At 36.3% G+C, this 22,997-nt stretch overlaps 1 protein-coding gene across 1 annotated transcript in view; it reads right to left on the bottom strand.

Moving 5' to 3' along the window:
* The window catches only part of LOC104672829 (ovostatin homolog 2-like), a 46,386-nt gene that overhangs the window by 12,884 nt on the left and 10,505 nt on the right, over positions 1-22,997 (bottom strand). The window contains 15 exon segments of the mRNA XM_030938931.1: positions 4-177; positions 907-990; positions 1,781-1,832; positions 2,540-2,658; positions 4,232-4,361; positions 4,607-4,835; positions 5,580-5,672; positions 7,088-7,236; positions 8,050-8,220; positions 13,866-14,015; positions 14,373-14,568; positions 16,563-16,804; positions 17,822-17,980; positions 18,324-18,433; positions 19,393-19,504. Of these exon segments, the coding sequence (XP_030794791.1) occupies positions 4-177; positions 907-990; positions 1,781-1,832; positions 2,540-2,658; positions 4,232-4,361; positions 4,607-4,835; positions 5,580-5,672; positions 7,088-7,236; positions 8,050-8,220; positions 13,866-14,015; positions 14,373-14,568; positions 16,563-16,804; positions 17,822-17,980; positions 18,324-18,433; positions 19,393-19,504 (2,170 nt within the window).

The following is a 22,997-nucleotide window of genomic DNA, read 5'->3' as shown; positions in this document are numbered from 1 at the left end:
CACCGTTAGACAAGAGAAAGAAAGCCTTAGATTGAACTTCCTCTGTCAGTTGCTCAGTAGATTTCAGATAGTCAAGAACGTAAGTATCAGATGCCAGCAGGGCAGCATTCTGCTCTCCACTTCCATAGGGCATTTGCAGAACAACCAGATTCTGCATGGCAAGTCCTAGAATATCCCCTAAAAACAGGAAAAGCGGAAAGCTGTGTTGTTTATAGTTGCCATCTCAGCATTAATAACTATAGACAAAAGAGGCCTAGTGGAATAGGTAACATTTAAAATTGAGTCTAAATGGTGGAAACAAAGAAAGTTTTATGAAGCAATTTGAAAGAGGAGATAGCCATGAAGGGTGAAGTTAAAGTGCTATGGAAAATATTTCTGAAAATCTCATTACCAGAGAGAGGAGGAAGTTAGGAGAATGTGTTTGCTTGTTTGCTAGTTTTTTTTTTTCTTTTTTAAATAAACCAATCCTATGAATTACAAAGTGTAATCCATCCCTTCCAAGAGATGTTCATGTTAATAACAGACAAAGAAGCTTGCCTTTTGTAGCAACAACAAAAAATTCTCCTTGTACTGAGAAAACTCCCAACATCATTAACAGGCAAAGTTAATTCTGATTCTCCAAGAGGTGAATTTCATATTTCAGATTAATGATTATAAAGAACCTCTTGCTTTCTGAATGCTAGTTACCATCTACACAAGCTAGGGTTTCCTGAGCATATAGGTCTGGAAACAGTACTGTAATCCCTTCAGATCCCACCAGGAAACATAGAGGGTGATCTGAACAATAATTCCCTCCAATTGATAGCTGAGGAAAACCTCTCTATTCTGTTATTTTAAGGATTGTTTTAAGACCACCTCAACCAAGATTTTCAAACCATTGTGAAACAAAACATTTAATCAACTTACCCACAACAGTGAAAAAGCCTCTGGCTGAACCTTCTACTACATCGTTTGGCAAGTCCAAAACTCCCTGCTTGGAGGCTTTGGCACCTGGAATGAAAATATTGATTTAAAAAATGTGATGGCTTCTTTATATCAGCAGATTTGGGGGATAAACGTATTGGAGGTAAGATTCCATTACTTATTTTTATTTCACAAGTTGTTTATTAGAGGAGATGAAATTGGAGTTCTGACCTAGTTTAGGATAACAGTACATTCAGAAAATGGCATATAAATCTGTGCATTAGATCATGGCCCCCATTCTTCACTGGTTTAGTGCCTGAACTATTTATGTATGAAAAACAATGTAAAAACTACACTGACTGTAACACACAAAACAACACACACAAAAGGTAAAGCTTGAAGGCTCTGATGAGGGAGTATAATCGGATCACCATCAACCAGGTAAAATAATACCCCTCATGGCCATGAAACCAGAGACTGAGGGGCAGGGGCAGTGATGTATCTACGGGTTATTTTATCCTAAGAGTACAAAAGCAAAGATTATATTATGTGCTACTGGGCCTCAATCCTGATGTCCCATTGTCCAATGTTGTGTGACAATCATAGCATAAGAGGAGCTAAGAACACATATAATGAAAAAAATAATAGGTCGGGGCAGACCAACATCAAAAAGTGAACTAAAAACCACCTTCTGAATATGCTTCTCAATGGCTAAAATTATATCATGAAGATAAAGCATGAAACACAAGAATCCTCCATGAGATATTTAAAGTGAAATCACAGGGCACATGGACTCATGTGGAAGGAGAGGACATAAACTGATTCTTCTGGTGAATTTTATTTAGGACTAATTTGACTTCCTAAAAGATCCTCTTACCTTCTGTACAGATAAGGAAACTCTGGGTCCTTTCCTTTTCAATACCTTCAGGCTGTCAAAGAGTAACACAAACAAGCACAGAAGAATGAGTCTAAGTCCTCTGTCCATGAAGGAAAAGTGATTAAGCACCAGCTCACTTAAGAATGGCTGGTGCAAGTTTATCCCTGAGAGAAGATCCAACTCATGGTCCCCTTCTGTTCATATCTGGAAGGCATGGGACGTCACCAGCACCCATTTTAGCCTCTGAGTTCTGTAGCTTGGACAGGCATAACCTTGATGTCATTGTGGGACACTCTCAGCTCCTCTGATCCTATAGAGCATCTCCAGTAAACAACTAAAAGTGCTTTGTGGAGCAGGGATGTGTCGAGAGGCAAATCAAGAGTGTTCCTCTGACAAGTGCTGATTCTTGTTGAGGATGACGGGAACTGCACAGGAGTGTAGGACAAGTAGATTTGTCTCTTGAATATGAGAATCAGAAAAATAGAAGGAAGAGAAATAGGTGTACAAGAAACATCTTGACTCAGAAACAAACAAAAAATTGTCAAGTCTGTTTCAAGTGTTAAGCTTTACTATCCTGGGTGAGGTATGAATTAAAGAAAGGATGAACTTTATGCTGTTTTAATTCATTTAAAATGGCATGTCTTGTGTCAAAAGTAAATGTTGTCAACTAAGTGTCTTCAAGGAGAATGTCTTTTAATACAGAGCCTCTTAGATGTCTGTTTCTTTTCAGGAAAAGCTTGACAGTTTGCATATCCATACCTCTACCAAGAAGCTTTTGACCACAGTGTCTTTCCAGTTTAGCTTTTGCCGCTCCATTCCTTCATTTGGGCAAGCATTGCTTTGTTTGGCCTCGGCAACTACAGTGATATTCACTTTACCTGCAAGAGATTCCAAAATATAAATTAAATTGATCATTGGTCCCTTCTATAATGAGAAATGGCTACAGTCTGTGAACCATGTCTTGAATTGGATGAACCAAATTCTATCGTTAATTTGATGCTTAGAACAAAATAACTTGTTTCTTCTCCTTCCTAGATACAATGTGGTATCTTCCATTTCACCTGTTCCTTGATTTTCATGATTCCTTATATTAAGTAAATGATAAATTTACTTAATTAAAACTTAAGACATTTTAGGAAAAGTAACATTCTACAAAGTCATCTGAGTCAATTCCTTGATATTGATTGTTTATAAAGATTACTTATGACAGTATAGGCAAATAATGTCAGCTAATTAGGGCTCCTAACTTTTCCCAAGATCAACCAAACAAAAATAGTAAAATATTATATAGTAGACAGGCACTGGGATTGAAATACTGTCCTAGCAAGGAATTCATTGTCTTTAAACTTCCTGATTTCACATTACACAATTAGAGCTGATCTCGTTTCCTTGTTTGTAAAAATTAGAGGATTGAAAACAATCATTCTTTAAAGTTATTATTATTTACATGACTGTACATCAATATATACAACCAATATATTGTTCTTATTTTTTGGTGTGTTTGATTTGTTTCTCTGTCTCAGAAAGCTTGTTATTTCACTCTTAACACTGTGTCTTCAATTTAATGTCATAAAACTATACAAGTTGGTACAGTATTCTATCTCAATTGCCAAGGTAGGATTTTGAAGATCTTGTGCAGTAGAAATATTGAGAAACTTCAAATGTAATAGAAAAATAGTCTGAGAACAGCATCACAACTGAACTAAAATAATCTAAACGATGTATTATTTGCTGTTAAAATAATACAACAAACACAGGACATTAAACAAAGAAAATTTGAATGACTATTTTTTAAAAGTTGTGATTAAAAGTATCACACATATCACATCTAGCATTCCTTGTTTACTAGAGTTTTAAACTTTTTCCATTCCATGTATTTTCAATATTTCAATAGGAGACAAGTTTATTTTTCCATCTTGCAGATAGCATAGGCACTAAATATTCTCAGTTTTTGATCTCATTACAATCATTTAGTGATTTTGGTATCCCCGTGGCACATGTAGTAAATTTACAAACCTGACAATTACCTAACTGATCATTGTGATGGAGTAGCAAGTTTTGTGAAGGTGGCCTGGGTTCATGAGGGTAGGAGAAGGAGCCAGTGAGAAGTCAAATAATTAAGGTGGCATTAATGACAACATGGCCTTTATTTGGGATATGGCATATTCCAAACATATAGTCCATGATAAGTCATGCAAGTTAGCATTTATATTGTATTTTAATTGCATTATGCTCTTGTAAAAATGAATGGTGGTTTTGCGCTACACAACATTAACAACCAGAAATTAGATTACTGTAGATTAGAATTTCTAGTGGAGAATTTACAACAAGAATTTTAAAAATGTAAAAGAGAAAATCATGTTTGTATAGACAATTTAAGGAAAATAAATGGATACAATTAATATGCGCTGGTTTTCCATGAGCGACTGGTGTAGACAGATAGCTGCTTACCCAATTTCTTAGGTATAATAGTCCAGACATTTGTTTTCCTCCCTCCAGTTTGGATAATCTCACTGCCATTGATTTTCAGGGTGTTAATATTTGCTTCATAATTCTGAGACTCCTCCACTTGAACAGAAATCTAGGAAAACAATCATGGCAATGAGGATGGCACTGGAACACACATCACTATGAAACGCCATGCTCAATACACTGTTTAAACCGTCACTGTGAATGAAAGCAATTATATTTGTTTGAAGAATATGGACCTAAGTCTCATACCTTTATAGTAGCATTTTGCATTTGAGAATAAAGAGAATATGGAAATATTAAGAAATATTTTAGCTTTGTTAAATTTTTGCCTCCAGATCAAAGAGAACAACTTACCTCTACACATGTATCCAGGTAGTTGAAGACATTGACAATCAAATCAAATTGTTCATTTTGAACAACCGAAAAGGGAGAGGCAATTTCAATAAAGAAAGGTTGGGAGACCTCTAGAGTGGTTGTAGAGGATACACCAAATCCAACGTCGCCATTCACACAAAAGCCACTTGCCTCCCATTGGGTTATCGTATCAGGAATGAGGAACGAAAGATTGGCAGAGCCTGAGGAACTGGAAGAAGAGGTTATCTGTAAAACATATCCTTTGTCTGAACCAAGAACTTAAAATTAAGTGCGAAGCAAGCAGGAAAGTATTGACTGAAGCTCAAAAGTGAGTTATATTGTTTAGATGGGGCATTAGATAAAAATAATGAGAGCTGGATTTTTATAAAATTTGAGTATAGAAAGGTCATGTTTCTTTAAACACCGCATTATGTTTTTGTTTTTGTTTTTTTGAGACAAAGACTCTGTCTTCACCCAGGTGGGAGTGCAGTGGCACGATCTCAGCTCACTGCAACCTCTGCCTCCCGGGTTCAAGCAATTCTTCTGCCTCAGCCTCCCGAGTAGCTGGGATTATAGGTGCCCACCACCACACCCGGCTATTTTTTTGTATTTTTAGTAGAGACGGGGTTTCACCATGTTGACTGGGCTGGTTTCGAACTCCTGACCTCAGGTGATCCACTTGCCTCAGCCTCCCAAAGTGCTGGGATTACAGACATGAGCCACCACGCCCGGCCCACATTATGTTTTTTAATTGGGGCAGTTTAAATCTGTCTGCATAAAACGAATAGAAGAGAAACTCTTGGTGAAGGGAAAACAATGCTAGAGAAAAGATAAAATGCGTGATCAGTGCATGCAAATCGATGATATATATTTTACAAATATGGTACTGTTTTATATACCCAGGAATAAAAGTGAAGAAAGAAAAAGAAAATAGAAATAAAGACACATAGGAGAGAAAATGGTTAAAACTCACTCGACACTGACGAGGTCCCATATCCATGTCTCTGGAAAGTTTGTTCTTACTGTTTGAATTATAGCCTGTTCTACATAGTCAGCATCCTCCTCTCTGATTTCACCAGCTAAAAAAAAGAAAAAGGAAGAAGTACCTTATTCAGACCTTGGACTCTGCAAATTATGGTCTATGTATTATCAGGGTGTAAGGTCGCCATAAAACACCTCACTTTCCTGTATCACAGTCACTTTCTATGACTGTTTTCGTGTATCACCATACATTGCCTGTTCCTATACACAGTCAGTTACCACATAATGACATTGTGATCAATGACAGATCACTTAGACTACAGAGGTCCTGCAAGGTTATAATGGAGCTGAAAAATCCCTACCACCTGTTGTCATCAAAGTCATCATGACATTGTAGTGCAATGCATTGGTCATGGGTTTGTGATGATGCTGGTATAAACAAACCCACTGCACTGCCAGTCCTATAAAAATATAGCAGAGAAATTCTGTATAGTGCATAATACTTGATAATGATAATAAATGACTATGTTACTGGTTTTTGTGCTTACAGTAAACAGTATACTGTTTACTGTTTAAAATGTGCTCTTTTTACTTATCAAAAAAAAAATTAACTGCAAAACAGCTTCAGGCAGGTCCTTCAGGAGGTGTTACGGAAGAAGGCATTCTGTCACAGGATAGGACAACTCTATGTGTGTTATTACCTCTGAAGACCCTTTCAGTGGTACAAGATGTGGAGGTAGAAGACAGTGATGTTGATGATCCTGACCTTGTATAGGCCTAGACTAATGTGTGTGTTTGCGTTTTTGTTTTTAACAAAAAAGTATAAAAGTTATAAAAATTGAAAAATAGGAAAAAGCTTATAGAATAAGGATGTAAAGAAAGAAAATATATTTGTACCCTGACTCACTCAGAGTAACTTTTAACCTTGCAGGCTCCATTTATGGGAAGTGCCGTATATAAAAGTACAACTTTTTTATCCTGTATACCACATTTTCACTGTGCCTTTTCCATGTTTAGCAATGTTTAGATACACAAATAGTTACCATTGTGTTACAACTGCCTACAGTATCAGTATAGCCACATGCTGTGGAGGTTTGTAGCCTAGGAAAAATAGACTGTACCACATAGCCTAGGTGTGTTGTAGGCTACAGCATCTAGGCTTGTCTAAGTACACTGTATGATGTTCACACAGCAATATCACCTATCAATGCATTTTTCAGAACAAATTCTCCATCACTAAGTGAAGCATGATTGTATTTCTGACATTGTATTTCATCAATAAAAGTAAACTACATCTCACCTCTGAAGCTAATTTCTTGTTAGAGCCAAAAGCATTTCTAATCTGTTTTATTCTGCTTTATCCAACTATAGGATGTCTAACTGTAGCCAAAAACATGGCATAATTCACATATAAAATTCCAAAATTGTATAGTTTGTCTCAAATACACTAAATTCCACAAATCGCTTTGGTCATCCCCCAACAAAAAAGTTTAAGATTACCTACATGCAATTCTAGATGGAGCGTTAAGCATCAGACCATAATGTTCTGTTCCTACATAAAGCGGCTTAGAGAGTGAACGCCCTCTCTCCATCACACATACTTCTGGTTTTCGGTAATGGAGATTGGTAAAGACTTTCAGACCCATGTTCTTTAAAGAAACAAACAACAAAAATATTGTTCATTCTTTTCATGCAAGAACTATAAAAGGCCTTTTATTTATATTGTAAAGATAAACGGATCGTCAGTATCCATATTTTCTGTCTTAACAAAGGCCTGAGAAGTTACAAGTCAACTTACCTCTATTTGACTTATGGAAAAGCCCTATTTCAGAGAAAAAATGGTAATTACTATGATTTAGCACTTATTATGTGCTAGCGTTTTTCTAAGTATTTTCCATTATTCTCCATTTCATCCTAAGTGAAAAATACTGATGAGATCAGCGCTATCATTACCCTAATTAACATCAAACACACACACACGCGCGCACGCACACGCGCACACGCACACACACACGGCACACTCAGTAAATTGAAGAGCTGATAAAGTCCGTCTGATTCAACGCCCCTTTTCTTATACACTTGTGACGTTAATTATAAAGATACTTTCATGGAAGACTCAGCATATTTCATTAATGGCCTAGGGATATCTGGAGTCCACACTCTCTTAGCCTCTTGACTTGACTATCTTTGCATAAGATTTATTGTATTAATTGGAGCCTGTCTTTTTCTTTAAATGAGGTTTTGTAATTATAGCTACACGATTTATTTTCAGCAGAAAATTTAAAAATCAACAAAATTAATATCTCCTTTTTATAAGACAGTTTCTCTGTACTCTATTGGCAGATTACAGACACAAATCTCAAAGTATAGGAAGAAAACTACATAATTAAGAAAACATCAATATGCATTATGAATACTAAAAATTGAGATGAAATATTTTCCAAAATCCTTAGTGATCTTACCATGACAATATTATAGATGTCTCCATCCCCATAGTTGCTTACAGGCGTGTAATATAAACCATTGTAGAACATATCTCTCTGAGGAATGCAAGGGTCTTCCTTGCTATCATCAAGATGGAGGCCACGGTAGAAATAACCATACAGCTCTATACTTGGAACCATGTTATACACCTATGAGAAAAAACATTTCCCAATAATTTTAAGCACTTCTTTTAAAATTACAAAATTGGCAAATTGTGTACTGTACCATTTATTCTTGTTCTTTTCTTTAAGAGCATGGCCATCATATTTAATCCAGTATTTTCACTTAAGCTCTTCCTTTCAAAAGAGCAAACCAGTTTTGTTTTAGGCCACTGATACCATGTTCACAGAATTTCTCAGCTTAGGCACAGGATTTAAGAGAGAATATAAGAAAGCAATGCCTGATTATTGATTAACCCAAGGCCCATTGTACAGACAATCAATTATAATGCTAGAACTTCTAAGTCTGGAGAATAATATTAGCTGGCTGATTTTAAATCTTCTTACTTAATCTTCCAAAGAAAACATAAAATCAACAAAGAGAACAAGTAATGATACTCATGACTAATATCTTTAACATTACTGTGACACAGAGAATACTGTGATCTTCAAATTATTCCTTAGTAGAGAAACAAACACCAAATTCCAAGAGAGCTTCTACTGCTGTTGCAGAGGGAAGGCTTAAGAGACTGCAGAGAAAAAGCAGAATGGCATGGAAAAATGAGAAGAAACACGCACCAAGTCAACGCCAAGTAAAAGAAAGTCTAGCATTGTTAAAAATACAAATCATAGTTTCCAGACTCAACAGTTCCCAGTACTGCACACAGGGAAAGGGCTTGGAATGAATGGGCCTGGTAGTGGAAGCTTCCAAAAAACATGGCTAATGGGAAATAATCAGATCACAAGAAGAGGTGTGCAGACCCTTGGAGACAGGGCATTTAAAGAAGGAAAGGATGTCAAAGGATAAAATAACTCCCTTCACCCTCATTTCCATCACCAACATTTTTTAAATAATGCATTTTTCTAAAACAAAGAAAGGGCACTCTTCACCTATGAACACTGTGCACAAAATAGCAAGAACTAGAAAAAATCAACTCCATACAAAGCTGCTGTAAGAGAAAATAGGAAATGTAAACCAAAACAGTTCAGTTAATGAAACTTCTCCACTAAAGTCCCTAAGTAAATAAATAAGTAAACGAAGAAAAGCCATACCAAAATAATTTAACATAAGTGAAATATTCTCAAGCATGTATTTTGGGTATTTAAAAGGCAGCATGAGTCAGAAATTCAATTAAGAGAAGAGAGAAATGGAAAAAAAATCAAGAAGAAATAAAATGAGGCTTTATTGAACTCAGAAAAACTAGACAAAATTATATCATAAATAAACCCTAAAGTATAAGGACATCAAGATAAAACAGTTCAGAGAAAAATTTAAGGTAACGTAGAGGAAAAACAAAAGAATAAAACTGAGAGAGAATGAATTAAAACAGGTCACAGACAAAGTGATTGAACTGGAAAGCAGGCAAGGAAGATCCAACACATGTACAGAGATTTTTTTAGAACAAAAGAAAAGGGAAAGACTAATATTTACAATTATAATTCAGGAGAAATATCTGAAAATAAAAAAGATTTGAGTTTACATATTGCATGAGTCCACTGCGTATCTGGCAAAACGTCTACAGAATAATACATTCTTACTGAAACTATTAGATTAAAGTATAAGTGGGAAAAACATCCAAGGCCTTCAGACATAAAGATAAAGCAGCCCACAGTGGAAAATGAATTTAAACTAATGTCAGCACTATTAAAAGCCATTTTCAAAGCAAGTCAATAATAGGGTACATTTCAAAGAAATTTTAAAATGTATAAACCAAAGATTTAATATACAAATACCTGTCCTTCATTTATTAAGGCTTTAGAAAAAATAATTTTGAATATGAAAATGTCAGAGAATTCTACACTCATGTGATATCCTGAGGACTTTAGTAGAGAATTCACATTTTAAAAATTTTTATTTATTTATTTTTGAGACAGGGTCTCATTCCCTTGCCCAGGCTGAAGTGCAGTGGTACAATAATGGCTCACAGCAGCCTCGATCTCCCAGGCTCAAGCAATCTTCTCACCCCAGCCTCCTGGAGAATGAGCTTTATGTAGCCAAAAGGTGACTCAGGAAATTAGTAAAACTTGATGAATAAGAGAAACAATAAAGAACGTAAACATTATATATCCTGACAAAAAAGGTAAGATACCACAATCAAATGAGAGAAGAGGGAGAGAAAAGTGGAAACTAGAGATGACTGACTGTTGTGTAGGTAGCAGTTAAGACTCAAAGATTAAAAATAATAGACTAGATATTAACGTTAAGCAAGAAAAAAATGAGATTAGGATATTATAAAATATGTAAATATAAAAATAATCACTAAAATAAAAATTCAACCTGGCCTGAATACTCAAAGAAGCTTTAAGCAAGGTAACAAAAAGCAAACAAACAAACAAGCTAAAGAAATAAAGTAGTTTTAGGCCGGGCGCGGTGGCTCAAGCCTGTAATCCCAGCACTTTGGGAGGCCGAGACGGGCAGATCACGAGGTCAGGAGATCGAGACCATCCTGGCTAACACGGTGAAACCCCGTCTCTACTAAAAAATACAAAAAACTAGCCGGGCGAGGTGGCGGGCGCCTGTAGTCCCAGCTACTCGGGAGGCTGAGGCAGGAGAATGGTGTAAACCCGGGAGGCAGAGCTTGCAGTGAGCTGAGATCCAGCCACTGCACTCCAACCTGGGCGACAGAGCAAGACTCCGTCTCAAAAAAAAAAAAAATAAATAAAAATAAAAATAAAGTAGTTTTAAATAAAATATAGAATCATAAGAAAAATAGTTGATAGAGCTGAGGCCTAACACATACATCATATTGATAGAGTGAATAGACTTTATTCTCCTTTAAAAGACAAAGATATGTATATTTAAAACAAAACCCAATGCTGTACTTGATACGAAAGACAAGTGGAGTGTGTATTTCAAAATGTGAAATCCAAAGGGCAGGTAAAGGAAAATAATAAGAATGCAAAGGCTGCAATCCTCCTGTTATTGGAAATAGTAGAAGTAAGGCCAAAAGACATCAAACAAGACAGAGAAGAATACTTACTGCTAAAAGCTACAATTCATAACAAAGCCATAACAGTTATGATTACCTGTGCAGAAGCTACAGAAGACGCAAGAAGAAACAGAGTGCTATTAGTAGGGTATTTTAACATATCACTCAGCAGAAGAAGGTTAAATAAATTTTACAAAATAAGTAAGAATACAAAGGATCAAAATAATCCAACCTCGTGGATGGAAAACAAACTGACAATAGAGACTATATCTTCTCAGCACATGAGATATATTCGCAAAACCTCATTCTATATTTGGGCACAAAAATATATTGGTGGAAATATTGCTGACCATGAAGATATAGAACTTGAAATTTAAAAGAAAACTCTAAAATAAATTCCTTTTTACATGAAAATTATAAAATACTCCAGTAGGCAAATTTTCAGTGAAAGGGTTAATACAAACAGAAATTACAGAATTTCTGAAAAATAAAAATGGTGCGATTGCTATGTATCAGGATCTATGAGATACTTCAAAAGTAGAAATCATAGAAAAACTTATAGGCTTAAAAACACCGAACCCAATAAAATAAATTAATGAAAATGAAGTAAATTTCTAAGTGAAAAAGCTAAAAATAACGACAAAATAAAGCACCAGTAAGGAAATAATAAAGATAAAAATAGAAATTAATGTGGTGGAGTAGCAAAAAACCTCATATCATATGACATCACATTAATAAATTAAAATTATATGTTTTTGGAAAACTCGGCAAAATAGGTAAACCACTAACTAATCTAACAAGGAAGAAAATTAGCTATCTGCTTAGGAACAAAAGAAAAACAACTTCTTCCATGACTCAGTTTTCAGCCTCATTTTTTGTCCTTTTAGCATCATGAATTGGGGTCTTGAGTTGCTCGTATTTTCCTTTCACAATAGACTGATGTATGTAACCTAGTCTCAAATGATTCAGAAAAAATTGAAATGCCATAAACTCTGTGTGTGTGTGTGTGTGTAGGGGTGGAGAGAGTGAGAAAGAGAAAACAAGTATGGCAAAATGTTCACAAACTGGTGAATCAGGTCAATGGTATATGGGAGTTCTCTGTGCTATTCTTGCACTTTAAAAAATTATTTAAAACTAAAAGCTAAGCTTACATAACATAATATAAAAAATAACAAACATATAGAATATAAATTGGAATTCACTCATTTATAGAACTTCACTTGATTTATATTATTGATATAGCTATCAATAATAAACGAGGGCAACCTCTTTTGGTTCTGACATATTCCGAGACCCCTGAAAATGCCTCTAGAATTTTCTTTTTGAGGTCCCTTGATGGTCATTTCTTGAGATAGTTTTCCTAAGATATTGCCACCTCCAACTGTAGGAAGAATGAGCAGAAGCTATTTACTCTGAATCCATGAAACTCTCAAGGTAAAAAAAAAAAAAGTGTGTGTGTGTGTGTGTGTGTGTGTGTATTCCTTTTTTTCTTTGAGACAGGGTCTCGCTTTGTCACCCAGGATGGAGTGTAGTGGCACGATCTTGGCTCACTGCAACTTCCCCCCCCGCCAGGGCTCAAGCAATCCTCCCATGTCAATCTCTCAAGTTTCTGAGATCACAGGTGCACACCACTGTGCCCTGCTCGTTTTTCATATTTTTGGGAGAGACAGAGTCTCATCATGTTGTGCAGGCTGGTCTCGACCTCGTGAGCTCAAACGATCTGCCCACCTTGGCCTCCCAAAGTGCTGGGATTACAGGCGTGAGCACAGCACACGACCATATTCCATATTTATAGATAAATTTATCCTTTATTTGTTTGATGCCTCCTCAGATCCTGAAAGCTTCTAACTAAAATTATTTTTGCTCCCTGTAATAGAAAACTTACATGTATTTATGTTTTGCATTGAGAAAAATATATGGTTTCTATCATGATTCACAGTTATTCAGTTATCATTACTGAATTCTATAATTTTATATTTAAAACTGGATTTACTATAGAATGTTGAAAACAAAATACAGAATTGTATTTTTTGGTGAGATCTCAAGTTTGTAAAATATATATGCCTTCAGAAAAGAGATTTTTAAAAATTACAGCAAAACTATAAAGATGCCTAAGTGTTAGGACTATAAATGATTTTTGAAATTTCCTTCTTTATGTCTTTGTATACTTTGCACATTTTCTATATTATACAGGTATAATATTAATCAGAAAAAATTAAATTATTAAATTAGATTTAAACATGATCATAAATTTCAATAGTTATTTATATGTAATTGTGTTGGAAATAAACACAAAATATCCAACAATTGTTAGCCGAAATAAATTTGATGTGAAATTCTGGAATTCCAGGTCTGGAAATATTTGAGAAAATAAAAGATGCATTTATAGAAAATAACTTTACACTGAATCCAAGCAGATCCTTGAAAACAGAGATTTCAATTTATTCCAGGTTTCCACAACTATGATTACGCCTATGATTTTAAAAAATCACAGTTGTAAAATTCCTAAACTGTCATAATTATCTATCAAATTCTCTATTGTTATAAGCATGTTCTTAGGATAGCCAAGAAAAATAAGTATATAATCCATGAAGGAACAAAGGAAGAAAACATTCAATATTTTCAAGATGTTCAAAACATCATCTGAAGGCTAAGACTTCTGGGAGTCCAGAGAAACATGAAAAACAAGGGAGTCAGAGAACTTACACTTTCAGCTGACAGCTGTTGTTCCGATTTCAGTAGAAGGACGCTCTTATCCACAGCCCGGAGGGCACAGAATGAGTCAGGGGCCGCTTGAAGATAGAGGCTAGCATTGGAGCCTGGTAGGCCCTGCTCTTCAGAGAACTTTATGTTAACCTAAAGTAGAGAAAAATAAATAAATAAGAGTAGAAACCATTTTATGTAAAGATGATCTGAATACACTTAATCTCTCCTGAATAAATCCTTACAGATTTCTGTACTGTATTTCCCCTGTCCACTCTCACCCTCAGCTCTCCTTGCAGAAGACCCCCTTCACCACCCTGCTGCCGTCTCAGGATTGGCACTGCTGCCAAGGATCATGTGTGGTGTTTGGTGATTCTCGCATCCCCTAAGAATTCAATTATGCCAGCACTGAGTGTGAGTTTCCCACTTGACAGTGAGAGTAGTCAGAAGAGAAGACAGCAGGGAGCAAACTCTTCCCACTTCTCAGGCCAGAAATAAGAGAAACATCACCTTGTGTTTAAAGCACTTGTCAGTCTGGAATCTGACACTGTCAGCCACAATTTCCCCACTGGGGTGAAGGGTGTAGACAAACAGGACAGCCACAGGAGCCAGATCAGCACTGACGTTGATTGCGAATGAGAAGTTTCCATTCCAGGCTGTGTAAATAGGAGACGAACAGATAAAATGCCGAGAGTTTCCTGGATCACTGGTACACTTAGATAAAAGAGAATGGCTCATGGACAGAAAGTAAATTTGGCCCTGTTTTCAAGACAAATAAATCAAATAATAGGAAGTACATACACAAATAAAGAAGACTGCATAATTTAGATAATAACAATACTGGAATTTTGTACACCACTTTTCTAATGTGCTCAATGACGTGCCAATAAAAGAAACAGGTAGAACTCTCCTTCGTGAAGACATTTAGTAGCTTACCTCAGGCTGTGCTAACTATTCCCTTCATCCACAAATTGAAATAAGTGCTCGTTCTAACTTCTTTTCACTGTGTGTATATATATACACACACACACATATATCTACACACACACACACACACATAAGTTTGACTACATATAAATGTATTTTCTTAATATATATAATTGCCATATATATAATATCTATATTTCCTTAACAAGAAAAAAATGAAGTTTGAGTACATAGTTTAAAATGAATATATTATATATACCTTTGTTTCTGATTTCCTTTTGTCCACTGAGTAAGATAGCTCCTTTTACCATCATCTGTGCAGAATAAAGAAAACATAACATGCAATATATTATCTAATGTCATCATATTCTCACATTGTGATTAGGTAATTTATTACTTAATGGTAATTCTGTTCCATAAGATAGGGTAGTTTCCACAAGCAAATATTCAAAATAGACTTTGCATAAGTTGGAAAAGAGCAGAGAAAAGGACTAAAATTGATTGAGGTTCTATTATGTACTGGAAACTTTGTGAACTATGTGCAATGCACTGTGCAAAGTGGCACATAAAGCTCTGAAATTGTCAGGGCTGTCTGGTTTCAAATACACCTTCACCTGCTCATTAACTTTGTGACTTAAGGCATGATGTTTTACCTGTTTGCCTCTGTTCCTTTATCTGTAAAATGGAGATACCTATAAGGCTAATTAAATGAGTTAACACATATGCAATCCTTATAACAGTGCCTGACACAGAACACTTACCCTAAGAGGTAAGTCTTATAATCTCGAATTACACTGTACACCTGAGGAAGCCAAGGGTTAAATAGTTCAAATGATCTGTCCAAGATGCACTAACTTGCATGCTTACTAGGAGAGGGTGGGGGATTCAAGTTAATGTCTTAATTTCCAGGTCTTCAATTTTCACTCTTCAACAAGCTTTAGAGCAGAAGTCCCCAGTTCCCAGGCTGTGTACTGGTAGGTACCTGTCCGTGGCCTGTTAGGTACTGCACCACACAGCAGGAGGTGAGCAGTATAGTGAGCAAGCATTACCACCTGAGCTCCTGTCAGATCAGCAGTGGTATTAGATTCTCATAGGAGCACAAGCCCTGCTGTGAACTGCACATGTGAAGGATATAGGCTGTGTGCTCCTTAAGAGAATCTAATGCCTGATAACCTGTCACTGTCTCCCATCACCACCAGACAGGACCATCTAGCTGCAGGAAAACAAACACAGAGTTCTTACTGATTCCACACTATGATGAGTATGTAATAATAATAGAAATAAAGTGAACAATAAATGTAATATGCTTGAATCATCCTGAAGCCATCCCACCATCCCCACCCCATCTGTGGAAAAATTGTCTTCCATGAAGCCAGTCCCTGGTGCCAAAAAGGTTGGAGGCTCCTCCTTAGAAAGACAAAACGGACAGAAGCAAGAGAACGAAGTCCGTTTACTGCTTATCAAAATAAGTTTTCCACCTTACTTTCTGGCATCTGCCCAATATTTTACTATTACAGAGGGTCATACATACTTGATATGAGTTACATTTGAATGCTTAAACAAGCAGACGCTGAACAGCAAGTTCTTCAACCTTTGGGAAATTTAAATTGCCTTAGATCATTTTATGTGTTTGTTGTTAATGGATGGAATAGTATTCACCAGCAAAGTGAGAAGGCTGCCCTTACTCTGGTCACCATGGGATGACTGATGCTTGGTTTCTAAGCTGTGCGGGGCTAAGCAGACGTAAAATTGAATAGGATTCCAGGAACCCACTGACTGAGACTCACCAAATAGAAGAACTTTACATTGGAATCATCCTCATATGCTTCACTGTTTAGGGAGTAAAGCACAGTAACAACCTTCTGCTGATTACATTCAAGCTGCTTTGGTTCAGGAACAATCTTCAGGAAGCTGTTGGTTCGGGAGTAAAAGCGCGAGACTAAGAAGCTGGCATCCGAGTACTGAGGCGTCAACCAGCTGGGAAGATAGCAGCTCTTAGGTCGAACATATGTGGCCTGAGATGACAAAAGAAAGTGAAGGGTCTTGGTATCATGACATCCGAAGACAGGTGTTACTGAGAATGAACACAGCAGAGTGAAACATGTCTAGCTAAGCTACCATCCACAGCAATATAAACGTGACCAGCTTGCCCAGTGTGAACAGCATCAAGGTATTGATCAAGTATGCGTATATAGAGCACTTTACAATGGCATAATCACAATTCCTTTTTAAATAACAAGAAATAATGAGAATGGAGGCTTCTGAACTCTCCAGAGTAGGGAGGAATCTCAGCTTGTGGCTGACATTTTAATGTGAAGTTATTGGAATCAAATAAATGCGTATATAGAGCACTTTACAATGGCATAATCACAATTCCTTTTTAAATAACAAGAAATAATGAGAATGGAGGCTTCTGAACTCTCCAGAGTAGGGAGGAATCTCAGCTTGTGGCTGACATTTTAATGTGAAGTTATTGGAATCAAAATAATAACAGCACTCTGCTCTTTGTATACAAAACGTGACCATGAAAGATTGTGTAAATATTTCATTAGACTGATGGTGAATTGTTGTGTTTTTTACTCTTTAATTGAAGCCACAGAATTGGGCTTCCGGTTTGTTTCTTTCAGCTTCATGTGAACACTGACAAATTGTTTAACTGCGAAATTCTGTTTAAGCAGCAGAAAATAAAGAGAAAGCATAGGATCTCCCCTATCTATGCGTGAAATGATCTGAGGAAGAAAGTCAAATCATCCTCATGAACTACTTCTTATTTCCTAGAGGAAAATATTAGTTGTTAGCAAATTTATAACAATCATTAATAGACTTTTAGCTTCTTATCCTCTTGAACAAGTATTCTCATATATTATTTAGTGAACAAGCAAATTATATAAAATAAGCTACATTTTAAATTTTCTTTAAAATCTATTCTGTATACAAGTTATCTTTTAAGATATTCCTAATGTTTAACATTTCTGATACCCAAATCCTTTGTGGGATGTCTAACGGTCTTCTTCTGTTCTTTGATGTCTTACTTTTAGGTTGAACTCTGGGTCAAATATGTCTGAAGTGTCAATGGAAAATTGAGCTTCGCCATTCTCATCTGTAGTGTAATTTCCTATGAATTCATCATTCAGCTCCAGTTGCAACAACTTGTTCACCATAGGTACATTATCGGGACCTGAAAATTTCAGCTGTACAAGAAAAGAATAATTAATATGACTTAAAACACAAAATGTTTACATTTTTACAGAGAAATAGTTTTCTGCTCATAAATGTGATCCCTTGTCATTTTCCTAAATTCGAACAGACAGAAAGATGCTCTATTAAATACATAGATATATAATATAAAGTATGGAAACAACTGTAATGTTATCTATTTTGCTTCTTTCCATCTAGGACATTTTCTAGCACCTCAGACATAGTAATGCTTAAAATGTATTATAAAAGTAGGAAAAAAGTGACCAGAAATTTTCAAAGGGCAATCTATGATCCAAGAAAATGAAATGGAAGCATGTCTTCTTTAGTCAAACCTACAGTTCCAAAATAAGAAATCCCTCTTCTGTAGAAAGTATCCATGTTCTCAAAGTTTACAGTTCCCAGCAATTGAGTGATAAAAACTGAAGTATTCTCACCGATCTGTACACCTGTAAGGAATGATGAACACAGCAGAGTGAAACATGTCTAGCTAAGCTACCATCCACAGCAATATAAACGTGACCAGCTTGCCCAGTGTGAACAGCATCAAGGTATTGATCAAGTATGCGTATATAGAGCACTTTACAATGGCATAATCACAATTCCTTTTTAAATAACAAGAAATAATTAGTAGTTACATCTGATTTTCCCACTCCAGATGAAATAATTTCTTCCTTATTTCCTTTTCTTTTCTTTCCCCTCCCTCCCTTCCTTCCTTCCTTCCTTTCCTTCCTTCCTTTCTCTTTCTTTCTCTCTCTCTCCTTCTTTCTTTCTCTCTTTCTCTCTCTCTCTTTCTCTTTCTTTCCTTCCTTCCTCCCTCTCTCTCTCTCTTTCTTTCTTTCTTTCTTTCCTTTTCTTTTCTTTTCTTTTCTTTTCTTTTCTTTTCTTTTCTTTTCTTTTCTTTTCTTTCCACTGACTCTTGGTCTGTCACCCAGACTGAAGGCTGAAGTGCAATGGCATGATCTCAGCTCACTGCAGTCTCCGCCTCCTAGGTTCAAGCGATTCTCTCCTGCCTCAGCGTCCTGAGTAGCTGGGATTACAGGCACTCGCCACCATGCCAGGCTAATTTTTTGTATTTTTGTAGAGACGGGGTTTCACCATGCTGGCCAGGCTGATTTTGAACTCCTGACCTCAGGTGATCCACATGCCTCAGCCTCCCAAAGTGCTGGGATTACAGGTGTGAGCTACCACGCCTGGTCTCTTCTTTCATTCTTTTCACAGATACTTATTGAACACTCACTATGAGCAATCTTGTGAATTTTTCAGTAATAATTTTTGCACTTGCAACTATTCCCAGATGTATTAAATTAGAAATAATTAATCTGAATTTGTACTTAGTGCTAACTCAACAAGCTTCTCCCAGTAAGTTGCCATATATCCTCAGGTCGTCCAAAAATACAGTCATTACCTGTTCCAAATTCTGTAACAATTACAGCAACGTGAAATGTCATGAATAATCCAGAACGGTAGAGTTGGAAGACTTTTGTATTTACAATTTGAGAAACACAACCATTTTCCAACTGAAAAATAAAGAGAAGGTATAATTAAAATGTTAGGGATCTAAGAGGTTTTTTTTTAAGTGTCTTTTAAAAATAGGGTTTTTGCACAAATATATTAACAATCCCCATCCCATGCCATGGCTCTACCTCATAAACTTGTTGAAATGGCCAAAGAATTAAAGGAGGAGAAGGAGGAGTGAATATTTACATCAGCATTTTAAATAAGGTAAGGAGGTAATCTGTATTTTACAGATTTCAAGGAAATTCTCCTGGAAACATTGTAGATGGGAAAAGGTTAAAGGATGGAAAGGAAGCTGAGCAGTATTGTGAAAGGAAAGTAAATCTCAGGACCCCCCCAGCATTACTAAGTCAAAGGGAAAGGGCGAGCTGGGAACTCCTGGGCAAATCTGTCTCCCATTTTATTCCCAAATAAGGTAGCTACAAAGTTAAAAACTAGATACCTCCCTCACGATTTTTCCCTAAAACAGAACATTTCCCGAAAAGAGTTCTTTGGAAATTCACCCTGGCAATATAAATTCATAGTTTATCTTCACAGGCGTGAGACAAAGAACAGAACTCAAAGTCATCCCTCTGCTTACCTGAGACAAATGCATATCTGATTTATCCTATTGCTTCCTCTGCCCAATAGTTTACGTAAAAATGCAGATTTACTGGGCCAGACTAAGGCATAAATGACTATTCCTCTATCCTCCTCTCACATGTAAACTGTGTATTCAGTGAAAGGCTGATCAAAGACAAAGATTTATTCTTTTTTTTTTTTTTTTTTTTTTTTGAGATAGTCTTGCTCTGTCACTCCGGCTGAGGTGAACAGCGCAATCTTGGCTCACTGCAACCTCCGCCTCCCAGGTTCAAGCGATTCTCCTGCATCAGTCTCCCAAGTACCTGGGATTACAGGCACCTGCCACCATGCCTGGCTAATTTATTTATTTATTTTATTTTATTATTATTATTATTATTTTTGAGACAGAGTCTCGCTCTGTCGCCCAGGCTGGAGAGCAGTGGTGCGATCCCGGCTCACTGCAAGCTCCGCCCCCCGGGTTCGCGCCATTCTCCTTCCTCAGCCCCGAGTAGCTGGGTCTACCGGCGCCCGCCACCACGCCTGGCTAGTTTTTTGTATTTTTTAGTATAGACGGGGTTTCACTGTGTTAGCCAGGATAGTCTCGACCTCCTGACCTCCTGATCCTCCTGTCTACGGCCTCCCAAAGTACTGGGATTACAGGCGTGAGCCACCACGCCGGCCCAATTTTTGTGTTTTCAGTAGAGATGTGCTTTCTCCATGTTGGTCAGGCTGGTCTGATCTCCTGACCTCACGTGATCCGCTCGCCTCCGCCTCCCAAAGTGCTGGGTTTACAACCGTGAACCACTGAGCCTGGCCTCAAAGACTTATTCTTCATACAACTGTTTGCCTCTTATCTACCTATGACCTGGAAGCCCCCTTGCTTTGGATTGTCCTGCCTTTCCGGACTGAACCAAGGTACATCTTACACATATTTGTTGATGTCTCATGTCTCCCTGAAATGCATAAAAGCAAGCTGTACCCCAACCACCTTGGGCGCATGTTGGTAGGACCTCTTGAGGCTGTCATGGGCACATCCTTAACCTTGGCAAAATAAGCTTTCTAAATTGATTGAGATCTGTCTCAGATACTTTTGGTTCACAGCGTTTTAAGAGGAAGAAATTATAATCATGGAGAAAGGCACTAAAACAGATGGAACAGAAGCACTCAGCAAGTGTGTAACAACAAAACAAACACTTTTTAAGGCAAATTGCTTATTTAAAATAACAAAAAAATCTATAGTTAATCTATCATCAGTAATGTCAATAATTAGAGAAATATAAATTTAATTATATTTTACACCACAGTGTTTACTAATTCCAGATTTAAAATGTTATAAGGATATATCAGTTTATTCGGTACTCAAAACTATCACATGAGCTAGGTACTGTTATTATCTTATTATATAGATGAATAAACTATAAAAGGTACATCATGTAACCTGTCCAAGACCTCACAGCTAAAAGATGGTGGAGCTAAGTAGCTGCTCTGGCTCCAGAGTGTGTGCGTCTCAATTTTAAATTAACAGCTATGACATCAACAACAAAAGCAATTTTACTTTGTCTAATTATAATATAGTGAAATTAAAATGAAATAACAGAAAGTGACCAGAAGAACCTTAATTATTTTGAAAATTAAGAGAAAACCTTTTTTTCAGGAATCCTTGAATCAAAGAAAAAATATAAAGTAAACCAATAAGAACCCAGATATTACAGTAATGAAAAAATGCTTTGCATCAAAATCAATGGTGTTCAGCTGTAGTTAAGAAGAAATGTAAAACATTGAATGTGCTTATTACTAAAAGAAACAGCTAGTATATTTTTTAAACCACAACAAAATCAACTACAAATATTAAAAAAAAATTAATAAGATGAAAGAGAAAATAAATTATTTAGGAACACAAAATAATATAAGAAAGAAAATAGTAAAAATAAGAACCAATAAAATAGGTGAAACTTTTGTGGGCATGATTTAAAACAAAGAGTGAGACAGAACAAAATCAGGAGATAGGTGCTAACACAACACAGCCCACATCTGGAAGAAAAATTCCCATTTTAGAATATCATTGGAAATGAACTTTATGTCTATTAAAAAATTGTTAACAGTCTTAAGAGCATACTTAGATAGCCACATGTACAACACAGGAGCCGGTGAGATTTTTTTTCTAAGACTGGAAACCCAGGAACGTAAGGAAGGTGGGTATGTCAAAAATAGGACAAAGTAAATGAGTTGGCTGTTTAAATAACAGGCTTGAAAAAAAAAATGCTTGGAGGATGGAAGGCAGTACTTACAATGAAAGTTTCCATTTCACATGAACAGAAAAACCTAGGTAATTAAGAGTTCTCAAATCCAAATTGATAACAAAAATATGAAAAGTTGCTCAAACTTAATAGAAATTAGATAACACAGATTAAAACAAGCTAAATTTGTGACTATCAAAATGACAAAAACTTTTAAAACTTCTAAATATATTGCTGAAAGTAATTTGGAAAATATAGTATTCTCATATATTTCAGACAGGAATTGGAATGCCTAAAACCTTTTAGGAGAGCAATATGCTAATATTTATTAAAATTAAAATTATCAGTGAACATTATCTGTATTTCCTTTGACTCAGGAAACTCATTCTAAGAAATTTATTTCAAATAAATAAAATCTCTCATATATAAAGACAGTTCCACCAGACAGAATTTTTTTTTTTTTTTTTTTTTTTTTTTTTGAGGCAGGTCTTGCTCTATTGCCCAGGCTGGAGTATAGTGGTGCAAACACAATTTATTGCAGCCTTGACCTCCTGGGCTCCAGTAATTCTCTTGCCTCAGTCTCCCTGTAGCTGGGACCACAGAGGTGCACCACTATGCCTGGCTCATTTTTGTAGAGAAGGGGCTCACTAAGTTGCCCAGGCTGGTTTTGATCTCCTGGAGTCAAATGATCCTCCTG

Source organism: Rhinopithecus roxellana, chromosome 10 (assembly GCF_007565055.1).
Source record: "Rhinopithecus roxellana isolate Shanxi Qingling chromosome 10, ASM756505v1, whole genome shotgun sequence".
Lineage (NCBI taxonomy): Eukaryota > Metazoa > Chordata > Mammalia > Primates > Cercopithecidae > Rhinopithecus > Rhinopithecus roxellana.
This window is presented reverse-complemented; position numbering and strand designations above follow the sequence as displayed.